At 46.7% G+C, this 23492-nt stretch overlaps 2 protein-coding genes across 2 annotated transcripts; both read right to left on the bottom strand.

The window, feature by feature from the left end:
• Positions 1–3884: 3884 nt before the first annotated feature.
• On the bottom strand, positions 3885–8760 carry LOC125536704 (putative PAP-specific phosphatase, mitochondrial). Its single transcript, XM_048699947.1, has 9 exons — positions 8600–8760; positions 8361–8493; positions 6677–6779; positions 6352–6587; positions 6207–6266; positions 4636–5009; positions 4444–4522; positions 4304–4354; positions 3885–4196 (listed from the first exon to the last, which is right to left on the bottom strand). The coding sequence occupies exons 1-9, from the start codon at positions 8698–8700 to the stop codon at positions 4053–4055; spliced, it is 1281 nt and encodes a 426-aa protein (XP_048555904.1). The 5' UTR covers positions 8701–8760; the 3' UTR covers positions 3885–4052.
• Positions 8761–11160: 2400 nt separating this feature from the next.
• On the bottom strand, positions 11161–14015 carry LOC125541394 (laccase-4-like). The gene is made up of 4 exons (XM_048704819.1): positions 13911–14015; positions 13290–13815; positions 11591–12565; positions 11161–11502 (listed from the first exon to the last, which is right to left on the bottom strand). The coding sequence occupies exons 1-4, from the start codon at positions 14013–14015 to the stop codon at positions 11372–11374; spliced, it is 1737 nt and encodes a 578-aa protein (XP_048560776.1). The 3' UTR covers positions 11161–11371.
• Positions 14016–23492: the final 9477 nt, after the last annotated feature.

The raw sequence follows: 23492 nt of genomic DNA, 5'->3' as shown, positions 1-23492 counted from the left end.
TCCACTAACGGTACGGATTCACACAGCGACATTATAATTTTGGGAGGCAGTGGCCGCTTTTGGCATACGTTTCCAAATGCAGACATCATATACGTATGTCATGAAAATAACCCCGCGTCCAATAAAACAGTGCTGTTTCGGACTAGTTGGCCGACCGTCCTTCTCTTAGACTTAATTGGGGAGCATGGGCAATGCATGCATGCATGCTATCAATGGTCTACATGCAATCACTGTTTCAGCTAAGATTACATGATTGCATGTAACCTTTTATTTACCACATACTAGTACTTTGTAGTGCTCAATTAATTGAGCATGCGTGATGAGCTCAATTGTACTGTACGTGCCAATCGACTGGTCCGAACGAAACTGGAGGCAAAAATTACCGAGAGGTGATTAGACTAGCGTGCAGACGTAACGACGACAGCGCCTCGCCGTGTGAGCGCACCGTGCACACCTGTGAAGTGCCAGCGAGCAACGCTTGCCGATGCTTCCGGGGATCGACCGGCGTACTTTAACCTGTGTCCGTACACGGATCGCTATTAGCAATAGGGAAAGTATATGTAGTGATAAAAGTACGGGCAGTGAGATCACACTCTCGCGCAGCTTCCGCTGGCGATCGTTGTTCATACGGCAACGCAGATACTACGCCAGTACGTACGCATATCGCATATATATGCATACGTGTACGCATTTCCTTTTTTGCCGGGAATAAACCTACCGAGCTCGCTACGTAGCTATAGCTAGTAGATTTGCTTCAAGACTTGACAGGTCGTCGTATACGTATTACTAGTAGATAAGACGAACAAGGTACGTAGACATGCATGTTACACCATTTGTTAATCCGCATGAGATACACTGATACATACACATGGCGTATACAATTAACCCACCTACCTAGCTACTTAATCAGGCAGAGCTTGCACACAGAGATAACCTAGCCAGCTAGCTAGATTTGGTAGTAACTTAACTCTACTTATAATCAACATATAAGCTGCATACGCCTCCATGTCTCTCGCCATGGAGACACCGGCCCTCTTCCACGCAGTAGCTACTCAAAACAAATCCCCAGCAGTTTTCAACACACGCCCTCAAATTAACAACCATTAACCCGCCCACACGAAGCTCTTAAGTATTCCCGTAATACCTGATCGGGGGGTCGCGTGGCGCGCGATCAGGATTCCATGGCGTATCCCCTGCCCGAAACGGAGCTCCGCCGACGTCGCTCCGTTTGACGGACGGGCAGATGGTTGCTGCGACTGCGAATAACGCGACGCACACACGCGCCTACGTGTCCCCCGGCCTCCAATAGTCTAGGCGCTACGGCGTCCTTCTCTATAATACGCGCGCGTGCATAGTTAATTCGCGGTTGGGTGATCCGGGAGATCTCCGTGAGGTCACCCCGGTCTCGCCTGCTTCATCCTAACATTGACGTTTATCCTATTCAAATCCCTCTCATAATTGTGTATTTTTAGCCTGGGATCCGTGGGTTTGATTGTTTGGACGCAAAAGGCACCGGATTGGAAGAGCAAACCGCGCGTTAGATACTGTAGATTAATGCGGAGCTGGATGGCCAAGGCAACTCTGACTTTGTCTTGCTGCACTTTACGCGGATGTGATCGCGTTTTCTACTCCGGGATGGTTGATTAGCACCTGCGATCACGGATCAGGGTCTGCCACGTTGGAACACGATCAGATCGACCAAGGTAAAAGTAAAATGGTCCACTAGCTGCTGTGCGCATCGGCCAATTGATCTTTACCTCCATCGTTCGTGGTATAGGGCATCCATGCATAGTTAAGTGTAAGTGTATTATCTGAACCAGATTCTGCTAGAACATTCATTTGGTGATCAGGCATGAACATGATTGAGAGGTTAGTTAATTGCGATAGCTGTGACGATCTCCTATACTATTTCTTTTCTTTTTTGGCATCTCTGCGAGCCTGTGATCACTGTTCATGCGTGCGGTCCGTATAAAACTATGGTATTTGCATGGGGGTCGAGGTACGTACATACGTGGATCCATGGATGAGGTGTCAACAAACTGTCAACTCAACACACAAACTGGCGCCTCCGTTGCATCACGCCCCAGCTGCTCCATATAAGTATTTGTGACTGGCCAGGATGAGGCGCCCGTGGCTGTGGTTGCGTTTGGTTGTGACCTGGATCGCCTCCGCCTATGGTTAGCAAGAGTAGATGGGCGGGAAGCATTGTTATTTCATGTGATGGAACATGCATATCGTACTTGCTCCCTGGATGCATATGGCTTGGAAACGGCAAGAAGGGCATTTAATTTTCTAGGGGTGTATCTTTCTTATGCGACATTATTGTCATCTGGATGCGGCAAGTTGGTGGCATAATAAAAACAGCTAGCGCACTTGGTTCCGTATATGCCTTGGACCTTGGTCGATTCAGCATATGGGTCAGAGCATCAGAGGACAATTCATGATGGAGTGCAATCTGTGGCTAGAAAGAGAAGGGGAGAAATTAATGTTCATATGTCTGACTGAAAAGACGTGCTGAGGAGTATATTAGTCGGAATTATTCAGAACATTTGGAACCTGTTTTCAGCTGTTCATATGTAGTACGTAGTACATTGGTTGGCCGTTCCGACGCTAGCTCATGCTCGTGCACTCGGAGAGAGTTTTCTTCCATTTGTGTCTTTATACATTAATTTCCTGTAAGCTTTTTATGTACACCAAAGACATTGGTTTTGATAATGAAATCGGAGGGAGCGCTCTCTTTTTTGGAGCAAAAAAGAGCTCATGCTTAGTGGCCAATACGCACAGCTTGTTGTTAAGCAGCAAAACAACAATTTCCTTGATGTTTTTATATGGTGTCAAGTGAGATACCAAGATTTCAGTTGCGTGGCTCAATACGCGAAACTTGCGCCGACAATGCTCGATCTCGGACGCCAGCGCAAATAGTAGTTCACCAGCACATACACTTGAGAGCATTTGGCACTTGATCTCTTGGGCAAGAAGGGCATTGGCTCGTTCCATACACTTTCACGGTATCTGAAGTCCAACCACTTGTACATCCAAGTCATGTCATTTCCGGTGGTCAATCAGCCGGGGTTTGCCGGAATGGCTGACTCTTGGCAAGCATGGGCGGTTCCTGCAGCAAGCGACAGGCAGCATTTCAGTATCCAGTTAACCCTCTTGATGCCTTCGACAACTTAATTTCACCCTGATAGCTAAGCTAGCTTGCTTACGCAGCAGAGCTATTCTGAAGACGCGTACGGCAATCGCGACTTCGTGCAGGCAAAAACATCTGATCAGTAGCCTTTCTTATATTACGCCCATCAAAGTCAGCATGGGCTACAGCAAGAAGATATAATGTCGGGTCATCTCGGTTTACTGAACCCGCGGCAGGCGGAGGTACGTGTCACCGGAGAGGCCAACGGATCAGTGTCCAGACCGTCGTGCTGGCTGCAGCAGTAAAGCTCGCCCTGGTGTACGTGACGGGGATTTGCTGGGCTAATCATGCTTATGCTTGGAAGGTGCCGATTTTGCATTACGAACGATCGCTGCAGGTCGTTATCCTGCGAGCTTTGGGGGTGTCTTTTTCTTGGGCTTGAATTGGTGGCCAAACATGTTGCAAGGTGCAGCGATGTCAGATTGGTCCGAGATTTCGCTTCTCCATGCTGCAAGCTTCGCCTGAATGAGGCCTACGGCTCAGGGGTGCGTGCCTGCGTGGACGTCGTACGACCATGCAATGCAAGCTTCTGAGGGTTATCCAACAGGTTCAGAGACTCTGAAGGCCAAGGACTGTAGAATCCTGAAGGCGATTTAGATGCCGACTCAAGGGAACATCGAGCACGGTACCGCATTTCATCACGCCTATAGCTTCTGGGTGACGTTGCTTGACAAGTTCATTCAGGTGCTCATTAGTCAAAGGGAACTGTGCTGTTTGATTCATGTAAAATATTCTGAACAAGGATGCGTTTTTTTCCCCTCTCTGAATGCGAGACCCGATACAGATTGTTGGTCCACACGGTAAAATGTTACAGACAAAACAAAATTGTGCTCCTGTTTGAAGCTGTGAAACATTGCATCTATTCGTGGTTTGCTGATATCAGTTCGACGAGTTCGTCGTGCACAGCACCGTTTGTCACAAGAACACCGCCTGAAGGGTAGAGAATTCTGCGCCCTGTTAGGTCAGCTGCAAGATCCAACGGTTTCCCACTCCAGTCACTGATCTGCCAGTTTCAAAAAAAAAAAGGTTATAATACTAATGCCGGTGAATCGATAGAACAAATGTACATTTGACTGAGTTCTGGCTTAACAGACAGAGGTGTGTATATACCTGACCGCCAGCTTCCTGCACACAAATCATCCCAACAGCATGATCCCAAGCCTATGCAAACAGTGGGAGTAGAAAAGGTCAGCGTATGTGTAAACATATTCCACAAGTTGGAACCATTGGAATTTCAAGCAAGCGGACACCTTGATTTGAGTGTTCACCCGGGCTCGACTGAAAAAAACTGAGGCTCTCCCAGATGCTACCATTATATATTTGCACAAGCTACAAAACATCAGCAAGAGCATTATCACTCACCGATGATTAGTCTAAGATAGTCACTATCAACCTAACATACTTTTCTAGTATAGTGGTAATAAACAGAAAATGCAACAAACCTGCCACAGCAAGCATATCGGAGAAGAATTTTATTCTCATCTCGAGTATCAGATTCGTCCGTCGTTGAGTCAAAGAGGAGGGATAATGGTATCATGTTCCAAGTTTGGCTATCCGGAATGCAGAAGCGTGCCATGTGCACAACTGAACATGCATCAACAAAACATCTCTTCCAAACATCCTGTGCTGTGGTGAGCTGGCCAATCTCAGGAGACAAGTGCCTAGACCAAGTACCACAGCCTACATGAGACACCATAAGGATGCCATTGCCAGGACAGGGATCAAGATTTTCTTCTTTCTTGTTTGCCGTGGTCCAATTTGGACATCCCATCACTCCTACTGCTACCTTTCCGTTCACCACAAGAGCCAAACCGACCTTAAGACAAAGCAAGAATAGCTTCATATCAGAATAAAAAGAATACGAAAATGTAGTGACCATGATCTATTGCCCAGATAGCACTTAGAATTTTAGAAAGCATGGACCTGCAAAATTCAGGCTGAACAGCTACCATAGATGAGCGAACAAAAATGGTATTTACAAACCCTAATTTGCCAAACTAAGTATTCAGACATCCTATTTTGTCAAACTTGGTATTATCAAAGTTTGCAAATTCAAAAGGACAGTGCTTCATTAAAAAAAACTGCAAGAAAACTTTACGCCGGTAAATAAAATGACGATGTTACAATGTTAAATATGGTTTGTTTCAGTGAGGAACCATGTGGAAAATCATCAAGCTACAAACATCAACGTGCTATGAATCTCATAATGTTGATTGTGGCTTTTGATACATGCATCTGGATCGCTTATGCTACAGGGAACACATGATGGAGGCCCAGAGACAAGCTACACATATAAATAGTCCAATATGCATCATCACGACATTTTCTAGTACAATACACATTTTAATGTGTGTTTGAGAAAATAGTGTCCGACACACATAATGCCCAGAAACAGGATGCGGTCAGCAATACCCAGTGATAAGCCTTATAATGAACACAGAGCCACCCCACCAAGAGAGGATGGCCTTCAGGAACAATCTTGCCCCGCACTGACACATCACAGAAAACGGTGTTCCAACTATGCCTGTTATGCTCCTTGTTGCTAAATTTGTGCGGAATACAGTACTCAGCTGGCTAGGCTGTGACATCATGAATATTGTGGACTCTTACAACTTGGTTTCCCTGTCAGCTTTGTGACAAGAGAAAGGTACAATTTTCAAAAGAAAGGTGTCGAATGACTCCATTGGGTTAGTTATGCATAGCTGGTAGAATGTATGCAAGTAGAGGAGTAGTAGAATCTTGCAGAATCAACCCTTAAGTCCAAGATAGAATGCACGCGAAGTTCGTGAGGACAATGAACAATGGGATGGAGCAATGATAGACTGCTAGCTACCTACTTAGCTCAGCCAGCCTAATGCTGTTTCTGCAAGCTCCTGTACAGATTAAATAGTTTTGGCACCTAGCTGTTTGTCTTTTAGCCCCCTGTACATAATCTTTCCCTCCCATAAAATAATTAGGAAGAGCTCCTGCCGTTCATTCAAGCAAAAAGAAACAAATAAACAGAGAGCTGTACCACATACAGAGCATCATCTCCTTTCAAGAAACCTTTAGTGCCATCAATTGGATCAAGTACCTTCAAAACCGCAGCATCATGATAACTCAGTGGAACGAACTTTTACAGATCCTGATATGCGATTAATGAAACCTTGGCAGTTTACCCAATAAGTAGCAGGATTTGAATCAAAGGAGACAGCATCCTTGCCTCCTCTATCAATAGCTCTCAACACATCATCATGAGTTAAAGGTGAACCACTATTTTTCACTTTGTCTGTGACAGCACTTGAAATTGACTCAATGAGTACATTACCACTGTTATCATCAGGATTAGATGACTTCAGAAATGTTGAGTCCTCTTCTGCCACCAGAGGTATTGATGGAAACAGTTGCTGGAGCTCTTCCAGTAGCACCAGGGTAAATGTGGCATCAGATGAAGGCACAAAGTGCATATGGTAAGCTGAACTAAGGAATTATGCTATGAATTACCGAAGCTGATAAGGGCCTGAACTCCAAAATCTGCAATTGTCACAGGACTTTGGTCATTCTTTTCAAGAATCTTCCTTCCACCTGAAAGAAGTGATCTCTTCACCTGTCAAAGCATACAAATTAACCAGCAAAATGTAGCTCAGGTCATCAGCTAGATAATCGATGACATGCTAGGCATTTGAATTTATTACATCACCATTAAATGATGCACTGAGCACTCGCAAAGTCAACGTTTGGGTTTAGTGCAGTTTATTGCTGCTGAAACCTTTGGGGCTTCTGTTTTTTACTTATGCTCTTCTCAGTAACCGCAACAAAACTGGCTAGACCAAAATGGGTCTTTGCCAATTTGAACCTAAACGAAGAGATACACAAGAAATAATTCTGGCTTCCGTGAATGCATGTACCTCTCATTTCCTAACTATCCCATAGTTTATACTTATTTTCAGGTATATATGTTGGAATTTGGGAAGAATTTAGACATACTAAACTGAGTGATGTCAATACTTCAGAAATAAACGGTGCATAATATGAAGCATTTGATGGCCGTATGATCCACAATGCCAACTATGTCTGGGGGAGCCGGAAATGGCCATGCACCTCTGCAAGAACTGCCCCTTCTTGACAGCGGTCTGGAGCCACATTAAAGATTGGACGGGAGAGAATATGGATATGGCGGCGGACCCAACACTTCTATTCACCATGGCAGTCTCACATTGGTGGGACGAGATGATCCCCAATAGCCTGAAGGAGGTCAAGCGACACCAGAGTGGTATTCTCTTATACACGTTGTGGAACATATGGAAGAAACACAACCATCGCATCTTCAGCGGAACCCGCCTCACCCATTTTGAGGTTGCTGCTCTAGCTCTCCAACGCGACATGGCTTTTGGGCGCACCCATGCCACGGAAGGTATTGGCTATAAGGTACTCCCTCCGTAAAGAAATACTATAAGATCGTTTAGATCACTAGTTTAGTGATCTAAACGCTCTTATTTTTCTTTACAGAGGGAGAAATAGTCAGTCTGTTCCTGTCTTATGGTTTCCACCAAGTTCCCTTAAAAAACATGACACATCTGTACATAAACCTTCTTCTTCGTCCAAATGAAAAGGCAGTGCTCCTGCCGGTTCCTCGAAAAAAAATGAAGTGTATTATTGTTGTTCTACTCTGTATGGTTAAATTTTTCCAAATGAGATTGTGTACCTTTTATGATCACACTCACATGGCGACCACAATACACAACTGTGTTTTAGAATAGGTAAATCATTTTGATGATTTTACTAAAGCTACCGAGTACATGAAATGACTTGATTTTCTCTGTGTCTAGCATACCGCATTACGCATTGGATGCTTAATGTTCTGTCTTGCAAAACTTTACCCCAGAAATAAACCTCTTCACACAATATGTCTCGTGCTTTATCATACAGTTGCAAGGACTGACATTTTGGTGTTCCACGGAGCTTTTCACTCATTTTTTGCAAAACAAATTGCAACACCGCAGGAATTGACTTCAGAGAATAATATGCAAATTAGTTGATCCTTCCTAATTTTTTTTCTCAACTTTGTTGTCATCGAACTTTACATCAAGAGAGCTACTTTACAGTGGTAAATCACTGCTATGCCACCGAATGGCAACTACCCCGGCGCCCAATCTGAAACCTAGAGGAGGGGATGAGGTCAACTCACGTCTACGCAGAGGCGGCAGGCGCGCTCGACAGAGGCAGCGGCCGCGGCGAGCTCGCGGTGGTGGGGAGCGCGCTCTGGAGGGAAGGGGAGATCGCTTCCATCCTCCGCGGCTGACGATATCAACGCTGCCGCCCTGTCCAATAACAGAACAGATCAGCCGAAGAGGCGGCGGCGGCGGCTGCTGCTACCAAAATCACATCGGAGGATGGATGTATGGCCTGGGAGCTTGCGAGGGAAACCTTATCGAGATACGAGAGGGAGGAGGCGTCGGCGGGGCGAATAGTCGCCGGCGGCCGACGAGGAGACGGTGCGGCGGAAGCGAGAGGTGGAGGAGCGGCATGTGTGATATGGGTGTGTGTGGCGGGAGCAGGACGGCTGATACTGTTGAATGATGTTTTTTTTCTTCAGAAAATTATGTACCCATTTGTTGATCACATGACAAAAGTATTTGGAACAAACCAAACTTGTGTTGGATGGTTAAGAGGATAGTGATATCCTTAGTCCACCAGGATTCAAAATTTTAATATTTATATTATTTTAGATTTATTTTAGAATTTTCGGCGACGCAAGAGATGTTTTCGTCTACTACGAAAGTCAGGCCTCTGTTGGATCAATCAGCCAAACAAACAGGCCGAAATTATTTCAAAGGCAAGTGTGTGAGCTTTGTTCAGAAATATTTTTTCAAGAAACTTTTAATCCATTTATTGTTAATTATGACAATTGACAGTACAAATGACATCAAAGCTAATAAAAATTACAGCCAGTTCCATGGACCACCTAGCAACGATTATAAACACACGTGCAAGTTGAAGACGTGCCACCGTCATCGCCTTTCCTTTTCCGAAGTCGGACAAATCTAGTTATAATAGACAGTCGAGAAGTCGTGTGCTAAGGCCACCAACGCATTAGAGAAGCAACCATTGTTGATGAAAAAAGTCGTAGATCGAAAAGATCGAACCAATAAACATACAAATGAAGATGAACGAAGACCAAATCGAAACAGATTCACCGAAAACCAACACCGACCGAATCCCACGAGATCCGACAAAGACACACCTTTACACGCCCTCTATAACGCTCCGGACACACCTGTCGGTGGTCGTTACTCCTGGCGGGATATAGACTGGCCCCACAGATCAATACTAGTTTTTTCTGCGCATTTTGTCCTCACTCGCGCACCCGGAAGCAACTTCCCGATCGGTCACCCGTTCTGAAATTACTCCAAGCTGAGCACGCTTAACTTTGGACTTCTGTCCGAATGGGCTTCCGGAAAAGAAGGAATTCCTTATTGATATGAGTAGTCTATCATCTCTGTTAAGCCAGGCTATCACATACACCCCCACTCAGAGAAACCGACACCCTTGTCGGGTCACAGGAACGTTTCCTCTTGGCACATACGTCTGTGCATCCAGTCCGGTACATGTGTCATGTCGTGTGCCACGACGGGTCACAAACGTCATGGACAACATGACCGTGCATCTGTCCGCAAACATCCGTGTAACCGCGAGGGTTGGCTCTGATACCAACTTGTAATGCCCCGGACACATTCGCCGGTGGTCGTTACTCCTGGCGGGATCTAGACTGGCTCCACAGATCATTACTAGTCTTTTCTGCATACTTTGTCCTCACTCGTGCGCACCCGGGAGCAACTTCCCGATCGGTCACCCATCCTGAAATTACTCCAAACTGATCACAGTTAACTTTGGAGTTCTGTCCGAATGGGCTTCCGAAAAAGAAGGAATTCCTTATTGATATGAGTAGTCTATCATCCCTATTAAGCCAGGCTATCACACTCTCCAATGAAGCCTAGACACGCGATCAGGACGGGATAGAATGTGGGAGACATTATTCCTGCCGAGGGACGTCGTTGCCGCCACACAACCCCAACCAAGACACTGAACCTAACAAGAATGAGAACGAGATCCCTCCCGCTGGCAGGGGGCCGAGGTCCTCTGCACCTACATGGCCCAAATGTCATCGAAGATGAGGCGGAAAGCAATATCATCAAAATCTGATCCTATAGCCATAATCTCATTAGCAATTAGAAAGTATTGGCTTGTCATGATCCTCTACCAAGGAGAGAGCCTCTCGCAATGCAAGTGCTTTGACAATTTCAGTGTCTGATACCCCTCAAAAACTGTTGAGGATGCCCCGGGAAATCACTACTACCGCAAGCAACAACTGCCACTGTAAACACAAAATCACCATATATAGACTTTAATTTGTTTCCTTATTCTGCCATTTAACAACCCACACTTGTATGAACAACATTAGTTTTAAAAGTAATCATGTACACATTCTTAAGAAAATTAAGTAAATTGCATCAACCACAAATAAAGCATCATGCACACATTCAACGTCATGTGCAAATCACACATGGCATGTTCTCATCTGCACACCGTCCCCTCCTCCAATGTGTTAGGCTCTCCATGCCACCCTAAAAAGCGTGATCTCCACTCGCGCTATCTCCCAAAGATTGCCATGTATTACTTTGACTAAGGTGTTGATGGAAATAAATCGGGAAGTATCCGTCATGTGATAAATCACATCCAATTTCACTGGGAAATGGAAATTTCCTAATATAAATGCTAAATAGTTCAAAATGTGGAACAAATGGTTCAAAACAAATACTTGTAGCACTCTATATTCATCGAGCATGTGAAGATAAGAATTGAAGTTTATTTTAGCTCAAGTAAGTTTAGCCAATCATGCTATTTGTACCTCTAAAGATAGTTTCACTGAAACTAATGAACATTTATTTTTAACAACAAACTAGTGAAATACCAACAAAAAATGGCTTAAAGATTTGGACATTCTATTGAAGTCATTGTTTATTCGAGAAGAGTCAAAACATTGTCGCTACAAAGTATTAATAAAATATTTAGAAATCACAAGAAAATTACAAGACCAACACACTGATTAAATACACTAAAAATCTTCTGAAGGAGAAAACAATTGCTAGTTAGCAAACCGGTAAATGAGGAAAAATCAACAACTTTGATCCTCTCCGACTAGCATTTGGGAAGATCGGATGGCGGGGGGAGCAGCTTCTGGTTCGGTAGGCTCCCGTCTTGCACCAGCCATGCCATTCGTAGTCCCCAAGTTGTGTGCACCTCCAAATGGCAATGCATGAACCATACACCTGTGGATACATGCATACCACAAATATGAGCACAGGCTACGCATTCAGTTTCATGAATAGATAGTAAGTATATACAACTCTGCTTTACCTGGGTTGTCGGCGAGAAAACGTATGGCCACCCATCCACCAGCTGGCACGCCAACGGTGTTTCGCTCGACGGGGTCGACGAGGTTAAACCTCGTTGGGTCATTCACAGGGTCGTAGTTGCCAAAGCCTTGCCCCACGACAAAGAAATTGAAGCCGTGAAGGTGCAGAGGGTGGCTCTCGATGCCAAGGATGCTCGTGTCCTGCATCACCAGCTCCACCGTGGCGTTGAATGGCAGCACGAGCAACTTGGTCCCGGTGGCCACGTTCGTGTTGTTCGGCGATACCCCAGTGTAGTTGAATTGCGAGAGGGGCGTGGTCGGAAAGTTCGACCCATAGACACCCCGAGACACGCCTGTGAAGTGCGACTGTAGGAGCGCTGTGGAAGGAAGCACCAGGGAGATGTTGTTGATGGCCGCCGCAAACTGCGTGGTGTTGGTAGGCCCCTGGCACGTCGCATTCACGGGGCAAGGGCGTGTGCCCAAGCCGACCGTGAAGAAGAACCGCTTGTCCACCGACTGTGGCACGGCGGCCGGGTACTGCGGTGTGGCAAGGCTCCGGAGCTTGGAGGTGAAGTTGGTGACCAGGCCCGTGTCGTTGAACCTCGGCATAGTCGGCCTGAAGAGTGGCAGGTCCTTGTCGAAGCTTGACTCGGAGGCGGAGCGAGGGTTGTGGTACTCGAGTATGCCGGCGACCGTGGTGCTGTCGAACGTGCCAGGCCTGATGACGGAGTATGGCGCGGCGGACATGTAGAAGTTAGCCTTGGGATAGAACGGCTTGGCTGTGAGGAGCACGTTGGTGGTCTGGCCCGGAGAGATTATCAGGGTCTTGACTGTGAATGGTTTGACGTAGACTGCGTCGACCTCGACGATGGTGAGCGTGTGGTTGGCGACGGAGAAGAAGAGCTCGTCGTTAAGAGCAGCGTTGATGAGGCGCAACATGTATGTTTTTCCAGGTTTCACCTTCAGTTTGAACGTGTCTGCAATATGCCATGGATGCACGGTAAGTATATAAATCCTTGACGATTACCGAAGGTGTAACATAAAAGATGCATGGAAGCATAGAGTGAGTGCAATGTACCTTTAGCGGAGCAGTTGTATAGCGGCCCAGGAAGGCCATTGATGGTGAAAGCATCTGAGATGTTTGGGGCGCCGCCCGTCCGGAGCGCCTGGCTGACCACCGCCTCTGTGTCCGCCCTCCACCACTCGCCGAAGAGAAGAGGAACTTCCTTGTGCGGCGCAACGAACGGGTAAGGCACGCCGAGCTTGGGGAGGATGACGATGGCGCCGTATACGGTGGCGCGTAGCCAGGAGATGTGCGCGTGCCACCACAGCGTGCCGCGCTGCCCGGCGACGGTGAAGTTGTAGACGTAGCTCTGGCCCGTCTGAATCGGGCACTGCGTAACGTACGCCGGCCCGTCGGCCCAGCCGCTCCGCAGCTGCCGGATGCCGTGCCAGTGCAGCGTCATGTTGTGCGCTACGCGGTTGGTGACGCAGACGATACAGACGGGTTGGCGACGGAGAAGAATAGCTCGTCGTTGAGAGCAGCGTTGATGAGGCGCAGTAGGTATGTTTTCCCAGGTTCCACCTTCAGCTTGAACGTGTCTGCAAAGTGGCATGGGCGCACGGTAAGCATACTGGTCACTAGGTTTATAAATCTTTGAAGATTAAGATGCATGGAAGCACAGAGTGAGCGCAATGTACCTTTAGCGGAGCAGTTGTATAGCGGCCCAGGGAGGCCATTGATGGTGAAAGCGTCTGAGATATTTGGGGCGCCGCCCGTCCGGAGCGCCTGGCTGACCAGTGCCTCCGTGTCCGCCCTCCACCACTCACCGAAGAGAACTGGAACTTCCTTGTGTGGCGCAACGAAGGGGTAAAGGACGCCGAGCTTGGGAAGGATGACGATGACGCCGTAGACGGTGGCGCGTAGCCAGGAGATGTGCGCGTGCCACCAGAGTGTGCCGCGCTGCCCGGTGACGGTGAAGTTGTAGACGTAGCTCTGGCCCGTCTGAATCGGGCACTGCGTGACGTACGCCGGCCCGTCGGCCCAGCCGCTCCGCAGCTGCCGGATGCCGTGCCAGTGCAGCGTCATGTTGTGCGCTACGTGGTTGGTGACGCGGACGAGCACGCGATCGCCCTCCCTCGCCACCAGCGTCGGGCCGGGGTACTCCCCGTTCACCGTCACGATGCTCTTGCTGGCGCACAGCCTCGTCACGTTCGCCATTTGCACCTGCAGAGATCAAGGTTATGAAGACGATCCCCGTCCATGTGAGAAAATGCATGTAGAACATAGATGAATGCGGACGTACGTGCATATATACGTACATTGAAATCGTAGTGCCTCGTGATGCTTTGTGCCTGGACGATGAGTAGCATGAGAGTCGCCATGAGGAGAGAGCATGGAGCCGGAAGACGGGAGGAAATCGCCATGGTCAGAGTTTTCAAGTATGCCCCGATCAGCTAGCTGATCGATGTTGAGCTCTTGAGGGGAAGATGTATGGCCAGGTGAGGATGGAATGCTTTTGCTCGAACAGGTACTTGAGTTTATATATACATGTATGTAGGAAGTGGCAAGCGTGTACCACCAGCTACGTACCACCGTCCCATTTCTTTGAGGTTTTCTACGTGGTCAATTTTCGTTAGGTGCTTCGGTGGATGAACTATCAAGGCAGGAGCTTGAGCTGGAGTGCTATAGCTTTGGAGTCGAGCGAAAGACAGTGCATTCGTTCCATCCATCACCTCTGGTTTAATTTGCATGCCTCCTACCCCCAGTCACGTACGGCTTCCGTTGCCGATCGACAAGTAGGGTAAAGCTAATAATAGGGACGCCGAATTTTGTGGCCAAAAACAACAAATATGACCTATGATCGAAATCAATTCACAAACTGAACTGTTGATGAAATTTTTTCGCTCCGCTAATCCTTTCGTGTAACGCCCGACAGCCAAACATCACACTACACTATGCAGGTAGGGTAGGCGCTACACGCCTGGCCAGCGTCGCATCCTAGGTTGCTTGAAAATTGCTAAGTCAGTGTACAATGCCTGACAGCTAGGCGCTACACTATAAACGCTAGGCGATGCACTAGTAGCTGCTTCGTCTTGTAGTAGCAAATAGTGCAGCCACTAGTGCAACGCCTAGACACTAGGCGCTACACTATATAGTGTAGCACCTAACCCTATCCCGCTCCCGTGGGGTGCCGCGGTGCCGCACCGGAGCGTCCCCGTCGGCTGCCTCCTCCCATTCACTTCAGCACCTCCTCCCCCCGCCGCCGCCACCGGGGGCGTCGCAGGCAAAGCCTGTGTGCTGCAGCGGCATCGGCGTTCCTCCTCAGCCCGCGCTTCGGTCAGAACGGCGGCGACCCGTGATGGCCGGATCTACGGCAGGGTGTGAGGGGAGGCGGCGGCGTACGACAGCAGGTCCAGCGACGGCGCTCGATTTCGGCCCGGATGGGCTTCGGCGAGTCGCAACCTCGTGTACCGTTCCATCAATGGCTTGCTGTCCCTGGGATCGACCGGCAACTCGAGGATGTCGGGGGCTGCGGCCCTGGGCGTGGCGGTGGTGGCCACCTCCTCCGCCGAAGATGGGTCGGCCTGAGACTAGGTGGTCGGATCTGCAGATTCGGCATCTAGTCTCGGCTGTGAGTTGGGGAGACAGAGTTGCCAATGAAAACCGAGCCGATGGCGGGCGATCGAGGTGTTTTGCGTCGCTACCTTGATGAAGGCATCGTCGTGTAACCTCTGTCGACCCACTCGTGTTGCTTTGGGGGAAACCCTAAGATCTGGTCATCCAGATCGGATGATGGCGGTACTTCGATATCGTTACTCTCTTGGGAGCATCGTTTGTGGAGCAGCGCTGGAAGTCAGAGGCAGGAGGTAGAGCGGCTAAGTCTTGCACGGAGCTTTGGTTGAGATGTCAAGTCATGACTGACAGACAGGTGCTACGTTGTGTCATGCCTGGTCGGCAGGTGCCACACATGATAGATCTTCCAGAGTTTTCGCGTCTGGATGATTGCGCGCAGGACGGTGGCCCGTTGGGCGCCGTGGTGGCATTGATGAATGTCTAAATTGGCAAGGATGATGCGGATATCTATCCTGAAAATGGGTCAGCGGTCCGAGGATGATGGCGGCTTCTGGCTTCTAAAACGTGTGCATGTGGTGCACGCTTTAGGTCTGCTGCACCAGCTGTTGGTCCCGATATGTTATGTGGATGGATCGGCGACGACACTGATTTTAGATATGAAGGGTGAGAGCACTCCATATTATTAAGTTTGTAGGTGTGAGTTGTGGCTTTGGGTGGCTTGATGTATTTTCTTGTCAGACCTTTGTGAAATAATTAATAAAGATGGATGTATATATCGGCTGTTGCAGAGGCAGATGGTTTAACCTCCTTTTCCAAAAAAATACTATATAGTGTAGCGCCTAACTCTCAGGCGTTGCACACTGACTTAGCAATTTTGAGACCGTCCGAGGTGCGACGTTGGCCAGGCGTGTAGCACCTGTTAGTCAGGCGTTGCACAGTATAATGTGGCGTCTAACCGTCGGGCGCTACACGAAAAGATTAAAGGAGTGAAATTTTTTCGCCAACAGTTTAGTTTGTGAATTGATTTCCATCACAGGTTAGAATAATGACTTTTGCCAATTTTGTGCTCCTCGGTGGACGATGGTTTCGCATCAATCTTTCCTACTGTATATATATGACAGATTTGGGATGTTGTTTACCGGAGTAGTCGATCAAAATTGACGTTTACATTATGTTTAATCCAAGGTATTCTGGATTAGCTCCTGGAGAAAAGGCAGAAACATCAGTCAAAGTTAGGTTCTGCAGCTTAATCATCGAAACATCACTTGCATGGTACAGCAAGATTGGCTAGCTCCTGGAGAAAGGCACAACACAATGGAAAATTAGTTCAGCCGGTCACTGTCGCCAAAGCAACCAGCATAGCTCCGAAACAAGTCCCACAGAATCGCAGGTAACTTCAGTTCGTAGCACCATCTTTCCTTCACCTACTACAGTCCAATATACGAATATAGTATCAGTATCCTATGTGCATGTACCAACGTTTGCATGATTACTTAACAATTCGACATGGTTGTTGACATCTCTTTCTATCTTTGACGTGTGTTCTCGACGGTTCTGGACGCGGAGTTTCTGCACCCGAGCTCAAATGAGCTCGGGTGAACAGTAAAATCAAAACTAAATCAAAAAAAATTTAAAAAAATCCAATTTTTTTTGGAAGAAACATTGACAAAAGTTCTAAGTGCTTACAAAAATTCGCCATGAAATCACATTTCTAGAAGGCGTGGCAAAAAAAAACAAAATCAGTACTCTGAAAAAGCTACTTTCAAAAGCATTTTGGAGCACTGAATTTGTTTTTTTGCCACACTTTACAGGAATGTGATTTCATGATGAATTTTTGCAAGCACTTAGAACTTTTGTCAATGTTTCTCCCCAAATTAGAATTTTTTGAATTTTTTTTGATTTTTTTTCGATTTTACTGTTCACCGAGCTCAAATGAGCTCGGGAGCAGAAAGGCACTTTGGGTTCTCGACTTCTTTCCTTGTACAATTCCCAATGGAGAGAAGGATGCCTTACCCAACCCGATCAACGTTTTTCAGTTGTTAACTCTCGCGAGAGGATTTTTGTCTTAGGGGAAGCAGATGTTTCTTTAGACAACACAACTAAGCTTTATTGATTAATCGTGTCATACGACGTGATCAAGTAAAATGCACATAACCACCACTTTCACGTCATAACTTTTGAAAAACCACCATTTTACAAAACGTGACACTTTGCATCAAACCGAAAATTTGATAGTGGCAAAAAAGCACCGATGAAAAATACTAAGCATTTGGATGACATCACTAATTGGTCAGACCCGCTGGTCAGGCTGAGTTGGCAGAATTTTTTTGCCACATACACAAATTGACTTGGTCTTCTTCTTCTTCTTCTTCTTCTTCTTTCTCATCCCCTCTCTCACACACACATCTGGCAAAGGGAAGCGGCCCAGGCGCGTGGTCGAGGCGGGGCATTGTCTCCCTCGTGCTACTGCACGAACAGGAGGTCCATGGCGGCGACGTGCTCGATCTCGAGCTGGGGAAGGTGTGCAGCAGCGGGAAGGAGCAGATCCGGACGAGGAGGTGCCTGGGTGGACGGATCTGGCGGCGGAGCTTGAAGCTAACAGTCATGGCGGGCTCCCTGTGCAAATGATGAGAGAGAGACTATTCTAACCATACCCATAACCGTATCAAAGTTGAAGGAAAGCCCATTTCCCTCATTATAGCCTGCAAATATGTCCATTCAACCCTATATAGGCTTTCATCATATCAAGCTCTAGAGCACAGTAGATATTCTTCTTCGCCCTATTTTGCTTCATGAAATGCAAACATTCATATGCTGAGATGATATTATCAGTTATGAGCACAATATATATGAATGCATGATGTTATTCTTCCGAAACAATTTTCGACAAAATCATATTTAGTCGGTTGGCCACAACTTTAGAAACAATTTTGTACAGTACACTTCATAGACTGGTTGGTCAGAAATGTGACAAGAGAGTGAGATTTGGTACCTTTGGAATGAGAAGCAAAATGGTGCCATTTATGCACTCCGCACTTTTCTCCCTGCGAACAGTCCTGGTCGCTGGGCCGCACACATCCCAATGGCATCGAAAAAATGTGTCTGGTATATATCTTGTCTCCGTGCTTTTGTCGGGAACATCTCGAACAATGCCTTATTAACTTCAATAGGAGATTACGGTGCAGTTTGGACACCCCTCATAGTTGGTGGTATAACTTTTCTTGGAACATGAGAGAGAACCTCCTAGATCCCCTACACACCCTCCGAGGTATTCCTTCATAGCTGGTGGTGTAAATTTTCCTGGTAAAATGTAAACAAGTTTGATTCTTTATCGTATCATAAAGCCTACTTTTTGAAGATCTCTTCCTTCTCCTTATTATCGGACATCAATTGCAGCGATTTGATAGAAAGCTTAAACAAGACAAAAAAAAGAATAAAATATAAAAGAAAAGCGTCCATTGTCTAATGGATAAGACCCCTAGAAGATGAATATGGGAGCCAAAATTTACTATGGAAACCCAGAGAAAGAATAATATAGGACTCTAGAGAAAGACTCAAACCAAACGCTCTGTTAATTGATATTTGTAATAATTTGGAGATGAAGGGATAGAGGTGATTTTTAAAGTACTTCTTTTTGCATAAAAATATTCAATCTCACTAACGAAAAGTGTTTCCAGAACTGAACATGAGAGTTTCTTCTCATCCAACTCCTCGCAAATGGAATGAGAAAGCATGTAAATTTATCTAATTCTAGCCATCTATTGCATCTCGATCGACTCTACCATCATGCTACCATCCAGTTTCTTCAAAGTGCTAATATTTTTTTACTCCGCATTGAAGCTCTCACATGAAAAGAAAAGTGTGTATTTTTATCTCCAGTTGAGAGTCATTCCACCCAAGACTGTTGACGCCACATGAGTTCTTCCCGGTAGTAAAGCTCAACAAGTCTATCATTAATCTTATTATCGATATGTGAAGGGCCTATGCTTGTTGGGTTATTACATAGATCTTCCTACTCTTTTTCCAAATTATTTATCTCCTTTCTAACATTTTTGAAAGACACAAACAAAGATCAAAAAGTAGTCTAATCAACTTGGATCAAACATCGTCCACCGTTGATTCATGGTCGTTCGACCTCCATGTAGCATCAACGGTTTGTTTTAAGTCTTCATGGGTACCCCACATCACTTCATAGCGAAACTGGATGTTCCCCCACCTAAATTTGTCTCGTTCTCTAGCGCAGCAAGATCGGAGAATGATCTTAGTCGCCGTGGTAAGGTGACTCAACAATGCCATAGGGAATTGTGATCCCATTCAGCTGAGCCAAGTGCTCAGTCCAATCTAATCCTGGTTTAGGAACTACCTGCCACCTTCCTTTTGAAAGTCCAAAATCAGCCATGTTGACCCAAATCTTCAAGCCCAAACATGGCAATTGTATCCACGAATGCATTCATATGTGCCTAACTGTGTTCCCCCACTCTGATACGTCTCCGTCGTATCCATAATTTTGTGTTGTGTCATGCTATTATCATACCACTTTTACATATTTCTTGACAACAATTTATATTATTTCTATTTGGACTAACCTATTAATCCAGTGCCAATGGCCAGTTCTTGTTTCTATTGTATTGGGGGTTTTAGGTGAAAAATTCATAGAACCGGAATGACCTGAAACTTTACGTGGATTTTTTATTGTACATATCTGAATTTATGGCCCAAGAATCAACACAAGATGAGGGTCCTGGGCCTTAAAAGCCAGTAGGGCGCGCCTACCCCCCCCCCCCAAGGTGCGGGGGCCTGGCTTGTGGACAAACCGTAAGTCTGTTGGAGCTCTCCTTCGGCCGCAACGAAGCTAATTATGAATAAAAAATCATGTGAAAATTTCAGCCCGATCAGAGTTATGGAATTTCAAATATTTAAGAAACGGTGCTCGGCCAGAAAAGAGGACCAAAAATAGATAGAAACCCTAGATAAAAAGAGGAGGATAGATCCAATATCGTAGGGGCCCCCGCCCTCTAGGGGGTATTTGTTGGGGGAACGTAGTAATTTCAAAAAAATTCTTACGCACACACAAGATCATGGAGATGCATAGCAACGAGAGGGGAGAGTGTTGTCTACATACCATCATAGACCGAAAGCGGAATCATTAGCACAACGCAGATGATGTAGTCGTACGTCTTCACGATCCGACTGATCCAAGTACCGAATGTACGACACCTTCGAGCTCAGCACACGTTCAGCTCGATGACGTCCTGGGAACTCCGATCCAGCAGAGCTTCACGGGAGAGTTCCATCAGCACGACGGCGTGGTGATGGTGATGATGTTGCTACCGACGTAGGGCTTCGCTTAAACACCGCTACGATATGATCGAGGTGGAATATGGTGGAAGGGGGCACCGCACACGGCTAAGAGATCAAGAGATCAATTGTTGTTGAAGGAAATATGCCCTAGAGGCAATAATAAAGTTATTATTTATTTCCTTATAATCATGATAAATGTTTATTATTCATGCTAGAATTGTATTAACCGGAAACATAATACATGTGTGAATACATAGACAAACAAAGTGTCACTAGTATGCCTCTACTTGACTAGCTCGTTAATCAAAGATGGTTATGTTTCCTAACCATGAACAATGAGTTGTTATTTGATTAACGAGGTCACATCATTAGTTGAATGATCTGATTAACATGACCCATTCCGTTAGCTTAGCACACGATCGTTTAGTATGTTGCTATTGCTTTCTTCATGACTTATACATGTTCCTATGACTATGCGATTATGCAACTCCCGTTTACCGGAGGAACACTTTGGGTGCTACCAAACGTCACAATGTAACTGGGCGATTATAAAGGAGCATTACAGGTGTCTCCAAAGGTAGATGTTGGGTTGGCGTATTTCGAGATTAGGATTTGTCACTCCGATTGTCGGAGAGGTATCTCTGGGCCCTCTCGGTAATACACATCACATAAGCCTTGCAAGCATTACAACTAATATGTTAGTTGTGAGATGATGTATTACGGAACGAGTAAAGAGACTTGCCGGTAACGAGATTGAACTAGGTATTGGATACCGACGATCGAATCTCGGGCAAGTAACATACCGATGACAAAGGGAACAACGTATGTTGTTATGCGGTCTGACCGATAAAGATCTTCGTAGAATATGTAGGAGCCAATATGGGCATCCAGGTCCCGCTGTTGGTTATTGACCGGAGACATGTCTCGGTCATGTCTACATTGTTCTCGAACCCGTAGGGTCCGCACGCTTAAGGTTACGATGACAGTTACATTATGAGTTTATGCATTTTGATGTACCGAAGGTTGTTCGGAGTCCCGGATGTGATCACGGACTTGAAGAGGAGTCTCGAAATGGTCGAGACGTAAAGATTGATATATTGGAAGCCTATGTTTGGACATCGGAAGTGTTCCGGGTGAAATCGGGATTTTACCGGGTTACCGGGAGGTTACCGGAACCCCCCGGGAGCCATATGGGCCTTCATGGGCCTTAGTGGAAAGGTGAAAGGGCTGCCCACAAGGGCTGCGCGCCTCCCCCCCTTCCCCTAGTCCTATTAGGACTAGGAGAGGTGGCCGGCCACCCCTCTCCCTCTTTCCCCCTCGGGGAATCCTAGTTGGAATAGGATTGGAGGGGAGTCCTACTCCCGGAAGGAGTAGGACTCCTCCTGCGCCTCCCTCCTTGGCCGGCCAGCCTCCCCCCTCTACTCCTTTATATACGGAGGCAGGGGACACCTCTAGACACACAAGTTGATCCACGTGATCTATTCCTTAGCCGTGTGCAGTGCCCCTGCCACCATATACCTCGATAATACTGTAGCGGAGTTTAGGCGAAGCCCTGCTGCTGTAGTACATCAAGATCGTCACCACGCCGTCGTGCTGACGGAACTCTTCCCCGACACTTTGTTGGATCGGAGTCCGTGGATCATCATCGAGCTGAACGTGTGCTCGAACTCGGAGGTGCCGTAGTTTCGGTGCTTGATCGGTTGGATCGTGAAGACGTACGACTTCTTCCTCTACGTTGTGTGATCGCTTCCGCAGTCGGTCTGCGTTGGTACGTAGACAACACTCTCCCCTCTCGTTGCTATGCATCACATGATCTTGCGTGTGCGTAGGAAATTTTTTGAAATTACTACGAAAGCCAACAGTTGTGTCTATGGGGTGCCCCCTGGCCACGTATATAAAGGAGTGGAGGAGGTGGGAGGGCCGGCCCTTATGGCGCGCCCTGGAGGAGTCCTACTCCCACCGGGAGTAGGATTCCTCCCCTTCAAAGTAGTAGGAGTAGGAGACAAGGAAGGGGAAGAGGGAAGAGAAGGAAGGAGGGGGCGCCGCCCCTCCCCCTAGTCCAATTCGGACAAGTCATTGGGGGGGGGGGCGTGCAGCCTGACTCTCTCTCTCCCCTAAAGCCCGATAAGGCCCATATACTTCTTCCCCCGTATTCCTGTAACTCCCCGGTACTCCGAAAAAATACCCGAACCACTCGGAACCTTTCCGATGTCCGAATATAGTCGTCTAATATATCGATCTTTACGTCTCGACCATTTCGAGACTCCTCGTCATGTCCCTGATCTCATCCGGGACTCCAAACTACCTTTGGTACATCAAAACACATAAACTCATAATACAAATCGTCACCGAACGTTAAGCGTGCGGACCCTACGGGTTCGAGAACTATGTAGACATGACCGAGACACGTCTCCAGTCAATAACCAATAGCGGAACCTGGATGCTCATATTGGCTCCCACATATTCTACGAAGATCTTTATCGGTCAAATCGCATAACAACATACGTTGTTCCCTTTATCATCGATATGTTACTTGCCCGAGATTTGATCGTCGGTATCTCAATACCTAGTTCAATCTCGTTACTGGCAAGTCTCTTTACTCGTTTCGTAATACATCATCCCGCAACTAACTCATTAGTTACAATGCTTGCAAGGCTTATAGTGATGTGCATTACCGAGTGGGCCCAGAGATACCTCTCCGACAATCGGAGTGACAAATCCTAATCTCGAAATACGCCAACCCAACAAGTACCTTCGGAGACACCTGTAGAGCACCTTTATAATCACCCAGTTACGTTGTGACGTTTGGTAGCACACAAAGTGTTCCTCCGGTAAACGGGAGTTGCATAATCTCATAGTCATAGGAACATGTATAAGTCATGAAGAAAGTAATAGCAACATACTAAACGATCAAGTGCTAAGCTAACGGAATGGGTCAAGTCAATCACATCATTCTCCTAATTATGTGATCCCGTTAATCAAATGACAACTTATGTCTATGGTTAGGAAACATAACCATCTTTGAT

The sequence above is a fragment of the Triticum urartu genome, chromosome 2 (assembly GCF_003073215.2).
Source record: "Triticum urartu cultivar G1812 chromosome 2, Tu2.1, whole genome shotgun sequence".
NCBI classification, from domain to species: domain Eukaryota; kingdom Viridiplantae; phylum Streptophyta; class Magnoliopsida; order Poales; family Poaceae; genus Triticum; species Triticum urartu.
Note: the sequence above shows the minus strand (reverse complement) of the source record. Positions and strands in the feature narration are given on the sequence as shown.